The sequence below is a fragment of the Heliangelus exortis genome, chromosome Z (assembly GCF_036169615.1).
Source record: "Heliangelus exortis chromosome Z, bHelExo1.hap1, whole genome shotgun sequence".
Taxonomy (NCBI): Eukaryota; Metazoa; Chordata; class Aves; order Apodiformes; family Trochilidae; genus Heliangelus; species Heliangelus exortis.
Window position 1 is genome coordinate 16,448,845 of NC_092454.1, and position 16,166 is coordinate 16,465,010.

General features: G+C 36.4%; 1 protein-coding gene across 1 annotated transcript in view; it reads right to left on the minus strand.

Moving 5' to 3' along the window:
• The window catches only part of HCN1 (hyperpolarization activated cyclic nucleotide gated potassium channel 1), a 176,441-nt gene that overhangs the window by 84,535 nt on the left and 75,740 nt on the right, over window positions 1-16,166 (minus strand). Inside the window, exon 3 of the mRNA XM_071730555.1 lies at window positions 5,113-5,274. Within this exon, the coding sequence (XP_071586656.1) occupies window positions 5,113-5,274 (162 nt within the window). The remainder of the gene's footprint in view (window positions 1-5,112; window positions 5,275-16,166) is intronic.

Here is a 16,166-nt window from a genome sequence, read left to right on the forward strand (position 1 = left end):
AGACTCTACAGAGTCTTGAATAGAAATTTCAAATTTTTTTCCTAGCAATGCTGATCCTGTCAGAGATGAAGATCTGAAGTGTAACGTCTGATTTCCTTTGCCCCTGAAGAAATGATGTGAAGCAAAAGAGAGTTAATATGATGCAAAATCCCACTTCACCAAAACTAAAACCTAGAAACCCTGAAGAGCTGAAAATTATACAACTTCAAGGGCAGTAAGAAAAAAACAAAGCAACGAAACCAGAGCTCTTGAAGGGCTCTTGATGAGCAAGTATCAGCTGTCTGCCATGAGAAATGCTAGCAAAACAAGCCCTTTCCAAAAGCTTTACAATCCCATTTGGCTTTTAAAAAACTCACCCTTCTAGTTAAATTCTATACTTTTTTTCTCTGCTGTACTCTACTATATATGCTCTGCTATCCTGTGTTCTCTATACTTCTTTGTACTACACTTTTTTTCTCTGTTAGATTTTTCTCTCGCTAAGGGAACGCTATATATGAAAAATCTGAAAATGCCAGGTGAATACCCATATAAGACCTGGCTATAACTGTTCAGCAGTTGGAAGTCACATAGTGTGTTTTCATAATTCACCGCAGCTGATACCAAATGCAGAATCTCGGTTTGCACAAGCTGACAACAGGAGAGACTCACTATGTTTTTCTGTTCCCGTGTCTCTCTTGGTTTCAGCTGCAATTTTCACTCCAAATTTTCTGAATAACTCTCAGCTCATACTCTGAGGTACATAAAGATGTTTGGTCTATGAGTCATTAGGGAAGTAAACTAGTCTGAAGAAATGAAGCTCAGAAAGCTGAGGATAAATTGCACAAGGACCTACAGATAATAGGCTTTCTGAGCCAATGAGAAATTAGGCAGCATCATTAGAAAAGTCTGTGAAACTTCTGCAAAAAAAACCTTTTTTATGAATGAAACTCACAATCTTAATGTCAAAAAAATCTAGGAACAGCATCAGGGAGACATATACCCTTGCAGAAATAAATTACTTATTTTTTCTATAATGGACTGGTTGGAACATGACTCAATGTGAGTGGAAAAAAAAACACAGATGCTTCCTTTATATTGCATTTATTAGGCTTTTTTTTTTAAAAAAAAAAAAAAAAAAAAAAAAAAGAGAGAGAATTGCATCATCTATATTCTGGAAGAGCACAAGATCCTTCTTGTCAATAGTAACTCAGTGTTAATGAAGTCAGTGCAATCAAATGCCAGTAAAGATACAGAAGTGGGCAAGTGGGATTGCATTTAGAAAAAGTAAAGGAAGGTGACAGCTATGGCTTTTATTTCCTAGCAACATTTCCTAGACAATATAAGGAACTGGCAAAAAAAGACAGTTTGAGAGTACAGATACAATGTGGGTTAATTACTGTTATTATTAATAATAATATGCTAATGTGATCACAGAATGACAAAACTGTCGCAGTTGGAGAAGACCTCTAAGATCACCGAGTTCAGCTGTCCACATTCCACCTCTCCCCAAATGACACATATCTATCAATATCTGTATGAACTTCTAGAGCATGTCCTGAAGTGCTTCATTTACACAATTTTTAAATGTTGATGTGAATGGTGATTCCACCACCTCCCTTGGCAGCCCATTCCAAGGCATGACTCTCAGTAAAGAAATTCCTCACATCTGGTCTAAGCCTCTCCTGGTGCAACTTCAGGTCATTTCCTCTAGCCCTACCATTGTTCACTTAAGAAAAGAGGCCTGAACATTTTTGTTTAACTACTTAGGCTGTAGGTTGGTGCAGTATTATCCTGGGATGACCTTATTCTCTTTTGCAGAGAAGGCTTTAAATTTCATTTCTTAGTCCACTTCATGATGCACAATCCAACCAATTTGTTTTGGTTTAATTGCATTAAGTCACACAGTTTGGAGAGGTAGTAAGCAAAATGCAGCTGGGTTTCATCACCCTATTCCTTTGTAACATCAAATTTAACCTATGTTATTTTTCTTAACAATATTCATAAATGAAAGCTAGAAGAATGTTTATGGAATTTGAATATTTTCATGTATCAGCTCATACAGAAGAAACAACTTTCAGGAGAAGGCTTTTAGAAGTTCTTGCGCCCTGCAGCCTGAGGCAACTAATGTGGAAGACAGAAAGGAATTATGGGCTGGAAGAGTATATTGGGCTATGCCAATTGAGGAGACAGCATGTCATCCTCATGGCATCCTTATTTCCTTTAGCATCAGGTTATTTGCATATGCTCTGGCTTGCAACTCACTTGCATATTGGAAATCTAACTTTTTCTGCTTGACCACACATTGGCTTGAATAAGTCTTCAAGCCAATGATCATCATGAATAAGTGTTAAAATTTTTCTTCAAAGCAAAATTGGTGTATTAGCCTGAGGTTAGCCCTTGCAACAATGTCATTTTGAGGAATGTACATTGGACTCACAGTGTGAAACCCAAGAAATGCTCACACAAAGTCTCCCCTAATCAAGAAAAGACTGAAATTCAAGGAAGGGTAATTTTTACTTTCTTAGACAAGCTGTATTTCAATATCATTTGAGTCAAAAATCTGAACAAATATACAGATGTATGCAGGTGTTATCTTTACCTGCCCATCAACTGGAATCTCTGACTACAATCTGAGTAAAAGGAAATACATTGACTGAAATGTGCATTAGCAGGGCTAGGGAAAGACCTTTTCTTCCTGACAATTTCAACTATCTGGCATAGCACTCACTACCAGTTCACAGATAACAAAAGAGCAGAAGAAATAATAAGATTCTTATCTTTCTTCCTCAACAGAATTTGAGTCCAAATCCTAGTATTAGGGACAGCCATTTCAGTATTAGGAAAGTAAGCTACCCTGCTTCCCAAAGTTCTTATCAGGAAGAAACCCTTCCAGATTACAAAGTTAGCAGTCTGTTACACTCTGAATACACCAGTGAAGCATATAATCATCATCACCATTATCATCTTCATACTTCTATTTCTTCTGTCATTTCAGAGGACTGATCACTTTTCTGTCTGTATTCAGTGCTAAGGAATTCACTACCAGAGCCTGGAAAGTTATTGAGAAATGTCTCCAACATCATGATGGGGTTAAAAAAATCTAGCTGTTTTCCCCAACAGTGGTCTTAGATGTGCTCCTGATTCCAGGCTGGCAATCCACAGCTCTTTCTCTTGGCCTAGGACTAAAAGACTGCTTACGCTGTGAACATAATCTTACTCAATTTTCAGATCTCCCCACAATGTTAACCGCAACAGATTCATTTACTAGACAAATGTAAAAAAAATTGAAGCTTTCAGAAAGAGTATTTCCAAGGGTATGTGGCAGTAAGCCTGAGCAGAAAGGGTCTTTCTGAGGCTATACATAGTGTGCATAGCTTTCTTAGATTAAATGTACTTCTTCTTATGGAAGAGAGAGAATTCAAGATTTTGGTGTTCTTTAAAAGTTAAATACTTCACTTAAGTATAATGTAAGCACCCTTTCACTCCCAGGAATAGTTTTCATCCAGATTTTTAAGAAGCTGGTAGAAAATATACCCTTTCTACATGGAATGAAAGTTATTACAGAGCAGAAACCAGAATGAAATTAAAAGGAAAGATGTGCCAGTCAGCATCCTGGTGACCTATTTTATTGTAGCAATTCCACTTTTGAAGATACCTCACTCATTTTTTTTTAGGAAAACTGCACAGTGAGGTGTCAGCAAACATGCTGTTTATCATTAAAGATGTTGCTTGATGACTGAAAATACTTGCCTGCATGACTGACAATCTTAGTCAATAAGCTACCACAGTAATATGCAATACCATTCCTAAAGGAACAGAAATACATGGGACTGAACAAGATGTCCATGCAAAGACACTGATTTATGGATTCACAGAATCACACAATGACAGAAAGTCAGGGGTTGGAAGGGGTCTCAAAAGATCATCTAGTCACACCCCCCCTGGCAGAGCAGGGTCGCTCACAGGAGGTCACATAGGAACGTGTCCAGACAGGTTTTGAATGTCTCCAGAGGAGAATGCACAACCTCCCTGGGCAGCCTGTGCCAGTGCCCTGTGTTCTTCCTTCTGTTTATACGGAGCCTCCTATGCTCAAGTTTATATCTGTTGCCTCTTTTCCTATCATAGGGCATAATTGAGAAGAGCCTGGCACCATTCTTCTGGCTCTCTCTCTTTAAGTATTTATAAACATTTACGAGGCCACCCCTTATTCTCCTCTTCTCCAAGCTGAAGAGACCCTGCTCCCTCAGCCTTTCCTTATAAGGAGCCTCCACTCCCTTAATCATCTTGGAGGCTCTGCTCTGGACTCTATCAAGAAGTTCCCTGTCCTCCTTGAACTGAGGGGCCCAGAACTGGACTCAATATTCCAGATTCTAAAATGGTCAAACATGGAGAAACACATGTTTTCAGATGGCTGATGAGAAAGTTGCGTGGAGCTTTTTCTTTTGATACAGGTATATTTCAGCAAATTTTCAGTGTATTTCTTATGAAAACATGCATTATCTCATTATCTAACTTCATAAAAATTACTTAATTCCTCTCATAGATCTTTAAGCAACATGTCAAGCAAGAAGAACAGAATTACCCTTCCTTATAAATAAGGCACAGACATGTTCTGTCCTTGGACAGTCTGTTCATATATACAAAACTATCATAGAATAAACCTTTTTCTCTTATTTCACTTAGAAAAAAAACTCATGTTGATTTTTTAAGTTGGGAACAACTTGGCAAAAGGATCACGAGATGACCCTCAAGATATTTACAAAACAGAGGACGACTTTAGATGAAACAAACACCAATAGTACTCCTTCAGGGGCATTCTCAAACTACAGCCTAAAATGACAGGACTAGTGAACTGAGTGTTTCCATATTTCTTTTGGTAGCTTTTTTAAGGGAGTGAGGGTTAATAAATTTAAATTGCCTTGAAACAGAAAGTATTTTCTGGCTTCGCTGACAACCAGTCACTATCATTTTAATGGTGATAAGGACTACAAAAGTTAGTGAGCCAGCCAACAAAACCCAAAAGTAACCTTGAATGTATTTCAGGGTAGTGTACTAGGCATGTACTTAAGTCTGAAGCTAACTGTTTAGAAAAATAATGTTTAGAAAGCGCAATGAAAAATGAACAATACTTACAACCATACCGTTTAGGGACACCCAGCAATCTGGTGGGAAATCCTGAAGTAATGGTACTAAAAACTGCAGACAACCATCCCAGTGGCACAGAAGCAGCATCATTCCGATCAGATTAAAGATTCTCACCACAGCACTGGCCAGATCATAAGTCATGTGGAAAATCTGTAAGCAAAAATTGCATTAGATTTACATGATGCATTATCAGAAAGAAAAATAATTTGCTTCTTATAAGACAGGTTAAAGACAAACCATCTCAGTTCTCAGCAAGGCCCATTAACTTGGGCAGAGCAGTGATGACACACCTTACGCTTGTTATGTGCACCCCAATGTTGCACAAGCTGCTGAAAAGGGCCTATTATGGATCTGAAGTCACCAACTGAAGAATTTTCTTAAAGTCTACAACTTCTTTCAGCTGAAGGAAGTCTCAAATTAAACCAAAAATAAAATTTGGTAAGACTGGTGAAAGTTAAAAGTCCATTACTTGTCTGTGAACTAAATGCCTCCCAAAGTTGTGGGAGATAAAAATTCGATGACCTATTTAGAAAGAATACACTTTCATTTTACCTTCTTAAAAGCACCAAAATCTGAAACAATATTATTAATTGTATGTAGTTTTTCTTCTATTTCTATACTATTAATCCAACTTGCACACCCCAGTTCATTTAGCAAAATGACTAAATAGTAGTTTGTCAATATCAATCATTAGCAGTTATCTTAGAACACTAAGAATCCTATGGCTACTACATCTGTAGTAACTACATTTATGTCTAACAAACATAATAATTTGTATTTCAACATATTCTTCCATTCTTACACAGAAGAATGTTTACATCTGAGAATGCAAACATTTATGTCTAACTAACTACATTTATGTCTAACAAACATAATCATTTGTATTTCAATATATTCCTCCATTCTTACACAGAAGAATGTTTGCATCTGAGAAGTCTCTTATAGCAAATCATACATATACTCTTAAAACCAGCATAAACATTTTCAGGTCTGTGATGGGCAAATTTGTCACATCCTAACTTATACGTATTGAAAATAAAAGCAGAGATTATGTACCCACACTGTAAATGAATGCAACTGCAACAAGCATGTTACAGTTTCTTTCTACATAATTTTCTGTCAGTGGGAGTTTGTCCTTGTTTAAAAATGGTGGTGTGTGCTTTCAGTCCCAAAATGCAAAACCTGCATAGGAAAAAAACTACCTTGACATTAATTTTATATGCAATACAATTTTTCTGTCTAAGGCACTTTGAAACAATACATTACAAATACTAGTTAGATTGATACTGGGAACAAGGAATGCTTGTAATGTTATTAAAAATGTCATCTCTTATTTAACTGCCCTCTCACTCCTGTCAAAATTGAGGAACTGACATTGATATTTAGGAGATACCATAAGTGGAAATAGAGAAGTGCCACCATTACACATTTGTCTTGTTGGGAAATGTATTTACGTTACAGACATATCAATAGCTACAGTTTCATAATCTGAACTGACAGAATAGATGTGTGAACTGAAACTTCAGTTTTAAGAACTGGAAAAAAACAGCAAGGCTTACTATGGTTTTGGAGCACTAACATTCATTCAGGTTACACTTTATCCACATGATTATTATACTACAAATACAAAGTGCAGATGAAGTCCTGATGACATGAAAAGGTGCAAAACTTTTGTCAGAAAAAGCAGGTTTTCCCCTAGAATATTTGCCTGAAAAAGTGCACAACATCAAACAGAAAAAAAGCATATTTTACGTGGAGATCACAACTTCCTCAGAAATTTTCTGTTACTCCAGAAAGTTACCACATCTCTACTACATGGCTAGACAAAAATCAAAGTTCCCATCCGTATCAATATTCATTTTGCTTCAAGATCCCTTTTACTCTTTACTGTGAGACCAGATTTTCAGATTAATTCACTTTACTGGATACTGAATAGTTTTGAAAAAAAATGGGTCACAAATATGATACTTTTTGGTATCATCAACTTGTTTGAGGGGAGAATAGGCTATAATACAGTAATTTTTCATTGTTTCCATAAACTTCAGAATGATGTTTAAAGATAAATTTTGTTTATAAACTCACTTCTGAGAACTCATAATTTCTTCCCATGTCATTTTCATAAACTTTTCTTAATACTCTGTAAACCTTAAATTTTTGCCTAAAGAGCTGAGAGTGGTTCTGACAATGACTGAAGTGTAACGATAGACGAACAGACACTAATATTTTGGCAAAATATTGCTCACAGAGAATAAGTAATTGCTGAACAACTTGGAGTTCACGTGTTTTATCTCAGCTTCCACTCACAGTTTATTAATGACTCTCCAGTCATTAATACTATCTTCAGACAGTTTAACTAAACAAACACAAAATGTGTTGAACTGTCATGGAATGCATAGGTTACTTCTTCTGCCTTCAGATAATTTGCATTTAATGTTTGTTCAATTATGATTTTTAAATTCAGTTTGATTTCTAGATCCAGTGTATTTAAAATTTGGTTTATATAAATTATCAGAATTCAACTGTCATGGAAAAAAAAAAAAAAAAAGAAAAGTACAATTTAAGGTTTCCTGGAAAATTTATTCAAATCTCACATCACTGAGTTTATCCAGACCCCTCAGAAGTACTAAGCGTAGTAACAAAGCTTGCCTGGGTTTAATCTTCAAATCAGGATTTGCATCATGCCTTGGGCATTATGAAATGACATTTGTACTAAGTGAGCAATATGGAGCCTAGAATATTAAATAGCCACAGTAGGGAGACAGAAAGAGCTGCACACACACATGGAAGCTCCGGAAAACATGCTGAAAGCTGTGTCAAGGGCAGCACCGGCATTTCAGGCTACACTGCAGAGTAAAATAACAGTTATCAAGATGACAAGGGGTTTCTGGTTCACTCTCTGGGTGATTCCAGAATTATTAGGTCTACCCCTCAGACCACTATACAGACACAGGTTATAAACCATAGGATCCAAATTTTCCTCCCTGAGTTAAATGTTTACATTTAATACTGTGGTTGTATCAAACTCCCCAGGAAATGAAAGAATATAAAAGGGGGAAGAGAGCACAATGCCCCTTTTTGAGCATTCATCTCTCAGTCTAGTTTAAACAATGAAGGGCAAGCATGGCTTTTTGTTTAGCCATTCCATATACTACAAATCAATTTTAAAAGACATTCTACATAAATACCACTTGAGATACTATGGATTTGCTCCAACTCTTACCAAAGCCAATTTCTTTGGGAGTTGCAGGTTACTACATTCTACCATGGAAGTACCTCTGCATAAGCAGATATATATGTACATTGATTGAAATGCCTGGCTCTGCCCCCAGGGTACCATCTTACATTTATCTGACTCCTGATGCGTGTGCTTAATTTTATGATAAATAATTCATCATTGATAATTCTGTGGTGGGGAAAGGTATATAGCACTATTTAATCTAGTCTTATTTGTGACCTCAAGCTGATAACAAAGATTTACTTCTGCTTTAATTGCCCCTGAAGGGAAAACACCAGTAATTTAATAAACAGAACAAACTATTTTTAACCAAACATGTGTGGAAAGAAGAGCTGAGAATGGCCTATTTTATGTGACCTTTAAAGCTGTGATTTTCTAGATGGAGCCAATCTGACATTAAGTTTTATAATAGAAGTCCCATTTATTCCAACTCAAGTCATGTAAAAATGGAAGCCAGCTTCTCTGAAGTAAAAAGAACAGTACAACATATAAATGAGACAGTACACTATGTCCAGGTTAAGCCTGAAAGCATTAATAAAAGTGCTTTTCTTAAGGGAGATTTAGGGAAGCTTTGGAAAGGTCACATATAACAAGAAAGAAAATTTTATTTATTATATATAATTTGTTCAATATATATATTTTTAGTGTAAATCGACCAATGCCAATCTAATAATGGCAGTCACACAGAGCGTATGACTTCACTGCCAAAAAAAATATTTTTATTATGCTTTTGTGAGAGTAATGAGCGTGACCTCTCTCAATACATGAATAGAGGAGAGCATTCAGTTTAGTTCTACATTGAAGAAAACAAGGCAAGAATGACAGATCTCAGGATACTAAAATAAAAGATACAGGGATAATTTTCACTGTGTTTGTACAGAGGTGGAGGTGTCATTCATCACTTATATTGGTGACAAAATGTACCTTTTTAGACTAAGTTTTTATCTTCATTAAGTGAAACAAACTAAAAACAGACAAAGAAGAGTTCACAGCTGTCAGAAAGACACAAACATGGAATACTCACAGCCTGCCTGTGAAAAAATTTACTGAAGCTCTTCTAAAGTCATAGTACCAAACTGAGAATGAGTACATGGCAAAAAGGAATACTTGAACTGTATATGGGTGCAGAGGTAGAGTTTAATCAGCTTGAAGTATAACTCTGTTTCCATTTCAGCACTATTTCAATTATCAGCATCGTCTGACCTTCAGCTTCTGAATGGGCCAAGTATCACAAGTGATAGCGTCAAGAACTCAAGCTGGAGACCTCTGGGGATGTAGATGAGCTAGAAAGAGCATTTCATTTATTATCTTCTAAAATTGTTTAAATCTTAAAAAGAAGGCATCTTGAAGATACATCCAGTCTCTAAAGCTCTGAAATTTTATTTATGATTTTTCTTACTGGGTGAATGAGAGGAACTGTTTCTAACATTAATGTGCAGATGAATTCACCATCACTCATCATCCCACAGAATGGCCAAAGACACAGGCTCCTAAAGCACTGATAAGGGCAGCAGAGCAAGCAACATGAATCCTAAAAAAAAATCACACTCTACAAGATTTCATACAGAAAGGAATAAAGCCAAATATCTGACTGCATTTCTAGAAATTAATATCAGCCTCTTAAGCATATTATCCCCAGTATTAGTATACTTACACAAGCAGATTTCATCCTTGGCAAATGTCAATAAATATATTTATATTTATATATTTTATATGTATTTATAAAGAAATCTAGTATAAAATGTATCAAAAATGCTGAGACAATTTAGGGAGAACCTTAGGAAGTACCCAAGTCTTAATAAAAGCTATGTCTGACAAAATTGTTTCATTGTTATTGATCACTCAAGTCTCCCAAACCCTGAACCCTTTTGATTCCCATTTTTAAAGCATTAACTTTGGAGATAACCACACTCTACCCTGAACATATGTCCTGGTTTGGGTTAGGGTTAGGGTCTTTTCCTCTGAGACACATATTTAAAACAGAGGAACAAGACAGTGCACCTACCATTGTAACCCCTGCCCATGAAGGGGGTTGAAACCAGATGGTCTTTAAAGTCCCTTCCATGGTTCTATGATATGATTCTATGATGTAAGTGATGATTCTATGGTTCTATCATATGATTCAATGGTATGATTCTGTGACAGTGAGAGTGACAGTAAGATTTTAACCCTTGATTTCATTTACATTTCCAAGAAAAAAAATCATATAATGCAGTTCAATTAGTCATGTAATTTTAAAATAATTTTTCATTATTATGAAACATTGACTTAGACATCAAATAATTTATATGTCATTAGCACATTAATTTATTTGCATAAATAATTGCAGATTTCATTTCCTTTATTTCTTAGGTATGTATATTATTAAGATCTATGAGTGACTTTTCAAGATTTTTAAAGGATAAAATGGATTTTCTGTGTTTTGAGCTTTAATCATCCAGATGACAAAGAGTTCTGACTTTCACACAGTCTTCTGCACTAATCATCTGCCTTAATTTTACTTCCATTAGTGGAGGATTTTTAAGGACTGGCCTACAAACTCTTCTTTTAGATTCCATAAAACCTCAAATTTGGATTCCAATACAGTGTGAAATTTTACATAGTTTATTCACAGCTTGTATTTTATCTTAACAAGATAAATATATAAACATAACAATGAAACAATTGTGCCTCACAGAACATTTGGGGGCCTTTTAAAATGAGGGTGTCATCCATCCAACTCCATCCATTTATTAAAATAAATTGTGAATCAATTTGGTTTCAGAACTTTCATTACACATGAAATTTAACAAAATGGCTTTCATTTTCAATACCTTGCCCATTATTTCCACGCTTGGAAGATTAGCCTCAACAGCTCCAGTAAGACACCAACTTAAATTCCCTGGAAGAAATATGCCTCATTATTTCAGTTGTTTGCTATTAGATCATATTAGAATTAGGACAATGTGTTTGGAGCTCAGATATGTAGCAGTGTAACTTCGGAGGGTAGGCATAAGATAAAAAAAGAACTGGTGATTTAGTAACACTAATGAGCAATCCCCTTAATACTCAATATGATTCTTTTGTCAACTTAGGATGATGTAAGCCAAAACTTTCTTTTACTTTCATTCACACACTTTAATTTTCTTCCCAAGGCCGGTTCTGGCTGAAACAAGAAAGCTTCTTGAAGTATTTGCAGCCTGTCATGACATATAGATCTAGTGCAAATTTAAAACATCAAGAGAAACTTGCAACATCTGATCCTCTGCTGCTTACAGAGTTGGTAAGTTAAAACTTGACTACCTTAAAAAAAAAATTAAAAAAAAAAAAAAAAAAAAAAGGTTGAGGAAAATACTGAGGCTGACAGAAGATGGCTACATGTGTGCTGTTTGTATGATTGTGAAAAAATACTGTTCTGGAATATGCCTTGAACTGATGCCTGGGCAACTAGAGGGAATACCTCAAAATCCTAGAACAGAAGAAAAACTTTAGGACATTTCTTTTGACATATTTGATAACTTTATCTTCCATTCCCTTTAAATTGGTGTTAAAAGATTGAGATTTTACTTGCTGCTCTTTGCCTGTACTCCTCTACAACACAGGCTGCAACCCACTGCTTTCCTTCTTCACCAGCCTGTTTCTGCCTAGCCCTTATTTTACACAGCTCTGGTTGTCTGATGTTTTCATTTTCTGATTTCTATATATAGCTCACATTTAAAACAAAAGAAAGATGCCAATGCAGTATTTTTTTTAAGATATATTTTTAAATTTTTTTTAAAGAAGCTTTGTTTTTTAAGAAAATAGTAACCTTACTTTTTTGTGTGGATTATAGGCAATTCCAAACTGGTGCTGAGATTTTGACTAACTTGAATTTTGAAAGGCAGACTCTCTGGAGGAAAAAAATTTACATCCACTAAGTAGACCAGAATTTCCCTCTTGTTCCTGTGTTTTATCTTATTGTTTTCCAGAGCACAACCTGCAATACATTTTCAGTCCACCCATTCCAAATGTTCAAATTTTTCTTTATCCCATCCCTCTGTCATATCTTCTTTTGTTTTGTTTTGGGGTTTTTTTTTGTTGGTTTTTTGGGGGGGGGGGTTTGTTTGTTTGTTTGGGGTTTTTTTGTTTTGTTTTGATTTCATATTTTCCCGGAAAGAAAAAGAACATTACATCCAACAAACACCCAGAAAAGCTTCCCTATGTTAGAGCAAGTAGTTCTGTCCATTCTTTTTCAGAAAGATTGTATTGAATGGCTGATGTTGAAGGGTTAGGATTTCAACTACCACATTGTGGCAATATAGCCAACTCCAAGCCAATATAATTGTGATTTAGGTGACCTCACAAATTTGAGATCAATTTATAAATATGCTTTAGGTTGTTTATACTTGCATGCTTGTCAAACATCCCTCAGAAATTGATGGAAGACTAAGAAGAGCTTTAAAAATTGAAAACCGTGGTAAATCTAAGATGTTTAAAAAATCCAGGAACTGGGACATAGAAAGAAATACTATATTGCAGGGCCTACAATAAAATTCAAAGAGCTGGCAAGTTTGTAGTGATATTTCAATCATCCTACTTTTATTAACTTAGTCCTAAATTACAGAAATCCTGTACCACAGGAATAAATTCTGGAAATTTATATCCTGTGTTCTCTCAGTGCTGCAGTTTGCATCTCTGGGACAGTGGACTGAATAGCAAGAACAGTATTTACGCAATTGCAGAGTGACAGAGTTATTTTTATCACTGAGTTCAGAAGCACCAGCTTAGTGCTAGGTGTATCGAGTGTTCCAAAAGGCCTCTTCTGCACACAGCAGAGCCAGTAGCTCAGGAGAGACCAATAAAAAAAAAGCTCAGAGAAAACTGGAAGGAGAGGGACATAGGGAAGCTGTAACCACTACATGGCAAAACTAGCTGAGCATGCATGGAAACTGGCTCAGTAACTTTGCACACTGAGCAGGCAACGCCCTCAGGAACACTGAGTGGTGGTGTCTCACATGTGGTTAACAGGGATAGAAAAACCAGCAGCACTGCAGAGTGTCCCTGAGCAACAAAGGTGGTGAGTGCTGCGAGGAACACCAGCACACCAGCATGAGGGCTGCAGTCTTTACTGTTCTACATCTGCCTCTTCTGGTGTTGTCTGATGTGGTAATAATGCCAGTACACTTAATTTTGTAATTTTTTTCCAGTTCACTAGGTTTGCCCATGTGCCATGATAGGGCACATAAGTTGAGCTAGGGTTTCTTGAAGCACTTGTGGCAGAACCTCTAGTTTTTCCTAATGAAGAAGTGAAAATGAAATATGAGGAGCTACCAGGCAACTCCATCCTGCAAGCCAGATACTGTTTTGCCTCAGAATACTTTCCCAGCTGAATAACTGTGTGTGCCTGTGGGTGTTCTTTTGTGGCATCACTCAAGAAATGGGGCACAGAATACATCATAAAAGAAGGAAAGAGAAGCAGTGGTTTCACAGAACTGTTAAAATTATTTTCCTACCCAATTCTTGCCCTGCAGAGACATGCTATAAGCGATGGAAACAGACTGCAGGGAGTTTCCTGTAAGACTGCTGAAAGTGGAGTAGCACTTACCCAATTTCTACCAGGCAATACTCCCTGAAGAACAATTTTGAAATTACTCTGGACAATTTATCACCTGCCCAAGTAACCCTGTCACTTGACTAGTTCATCTGACGGGAACTTTCTCCAATATTCCCAGCCCCCAAAGCAGCAATAAATAGCTGCCATTTTTTATAAATCAACCTGCTAAATACAGTTTTCCCTGTCTGATGCTCAGAACAAACAGTAATCATTCCTGGGTCATCCACATTTTCAAGTGATCAAAATGTCATAATTTTCATCATTAAGTAGAAGAAAGGGAAAAAACCCAAAACACTGCAATCACAATCATTCTGGGAAATCCTCTACGGTTTGACTGGCTACCATCTGAGATCTATTTCTGAAATAAACACATTAAATATAAATAAAGAGGTTGTTATACTTTTTTATATGCCTCCTTAAATATTCAGATGGTGCTCTGCCCAAGACCTCCACTTTTTCTGATCGCTCACGTGTCTTTAAAATACTAAGTGCAGAACTGCTTATTGTTGAGCATCAGGAGACTCGGGCACCACAGTTTGCTCCAGGAGTCTGTGCTGTTGCTGCACAGCAGACAGAGGACTCCTCTGGGGCTGCTACACCCCATCTTTTGCACCCAGCATAGGAAGTTCACATATTTCTCATATATAATTTCCCCCATATATTGCTCATATCCTTTGTTGCCCTGAGATGATAGAGTGCTCAGTGTCTTTACATAAGAAAAACAGTGACACATACTATTTGTATTAAGAAAAAGCTTACGTAATTAGTTACAATTTTTTTTGTTTTCAAGAAGGAAGGGGTTCTTCCAGCATGGTAACAATTAAGTGAACGACAATTCTGAGACTCAAAATGAAACAACTAACGCAGCACATCACTATTTTCAAAAGATGGACAGATTTTGTAACAGCAGACTAAATCACAGTCAGGTCTCTCAAGTATTTTTCTTTCCAACTTTTTTGTTTTTCTCTCAATTGAGTTGTCTTCCCTTTGCACTCCAGTGACTACTTCTGAAGGAGCACAATTATAAAACAATTATATGCTCTCTCAGTATTTCCCTGTCAGCTACAAGCAGAATGTTATTCCATTAGTACCGTTAGATCTTTTCATTCAAGTACAGCTCTTAAAATGGGAAAACAGTGTACAGTCTGTTTTCTGAAGCTGGATATAACGTAATAACATACATGTGAAATGTGTTTGTGTGAATGTGTACGTATGCATTTATATGACAGTGACGTATGCAGAAATAGCACTGGGCTTTGATACTTGTTTGAAGCTTTGAAGGAATCATGACCCCATTCTCTACCTTAGGCATACAGTCCTTGACACTGTTTCACTATTTGTGTGTATAAACAGAGCACCAACCAGTGCCATTCTTAACAATTATTTTCCACCTACTCCATTTCTTCCTCACTTTCAAAAAGCTCTTCATTAAGAAGTTCAGAGATACTTTGGAGGATGCATATACCCTCAGGAATCTCAGGCAAATCCTTGTCTCCCAGAAGGCATTTGGTATTGCCTTTAGTGGATCCAGCACATCACTTGATTTTTTCCCTGCTGTCTCATGGTTGAATTAAATTGAACAGCAGTTAGTATGTCCCAGCTGTAAGAGCAGAAAGTATTTGGGAGGCATGAATCCAGCAGATAGCCAAGAGGGAGAGACAACTGCATGGTAAAAATAGTAGAAGCATAAGCGCTGTCATTCATATGGATTTTAGTTCATTTGAAGTATTATTCCCTGCTTTATCAGACATTGCACATTTCAGTTTTATGCCCAAAATAGCAAAAAGATCCATTAACATTTCCTTGTATATTTTCTGCATCAAAAAGAAAGAAAGTTCAAGTTTTATTTGTATGTCTGTAATCCCAGCACTGAGAACATTCATGTCTCTGTTATCAGCAAACAGCAACATTTTACCACCCTATGTTACATGTTCTTGCATGTATTTTATCTGAATCAGTAAAATTAGCCATGCTGGTGAACGTGCTTTTTCTGAAAATCAAGATAGAGATAAATTAGTAGATATTGAATCTTTTGCAATTTATATAGAATTTTCATGGAGACTGGGTCTTACGTAGCCAACTGAAAACTACTGTCACATAGGTATTTACTACTCTTCTGTCTTCATCTGATCCCCTCATAGAAGCTACCCTGATACTGATTTACATGTGGACTTAAATACTAATTAAGAGGAAACTGAGACGAAAGGGTCATTATTGTCTGTTAAATTTGTGTAC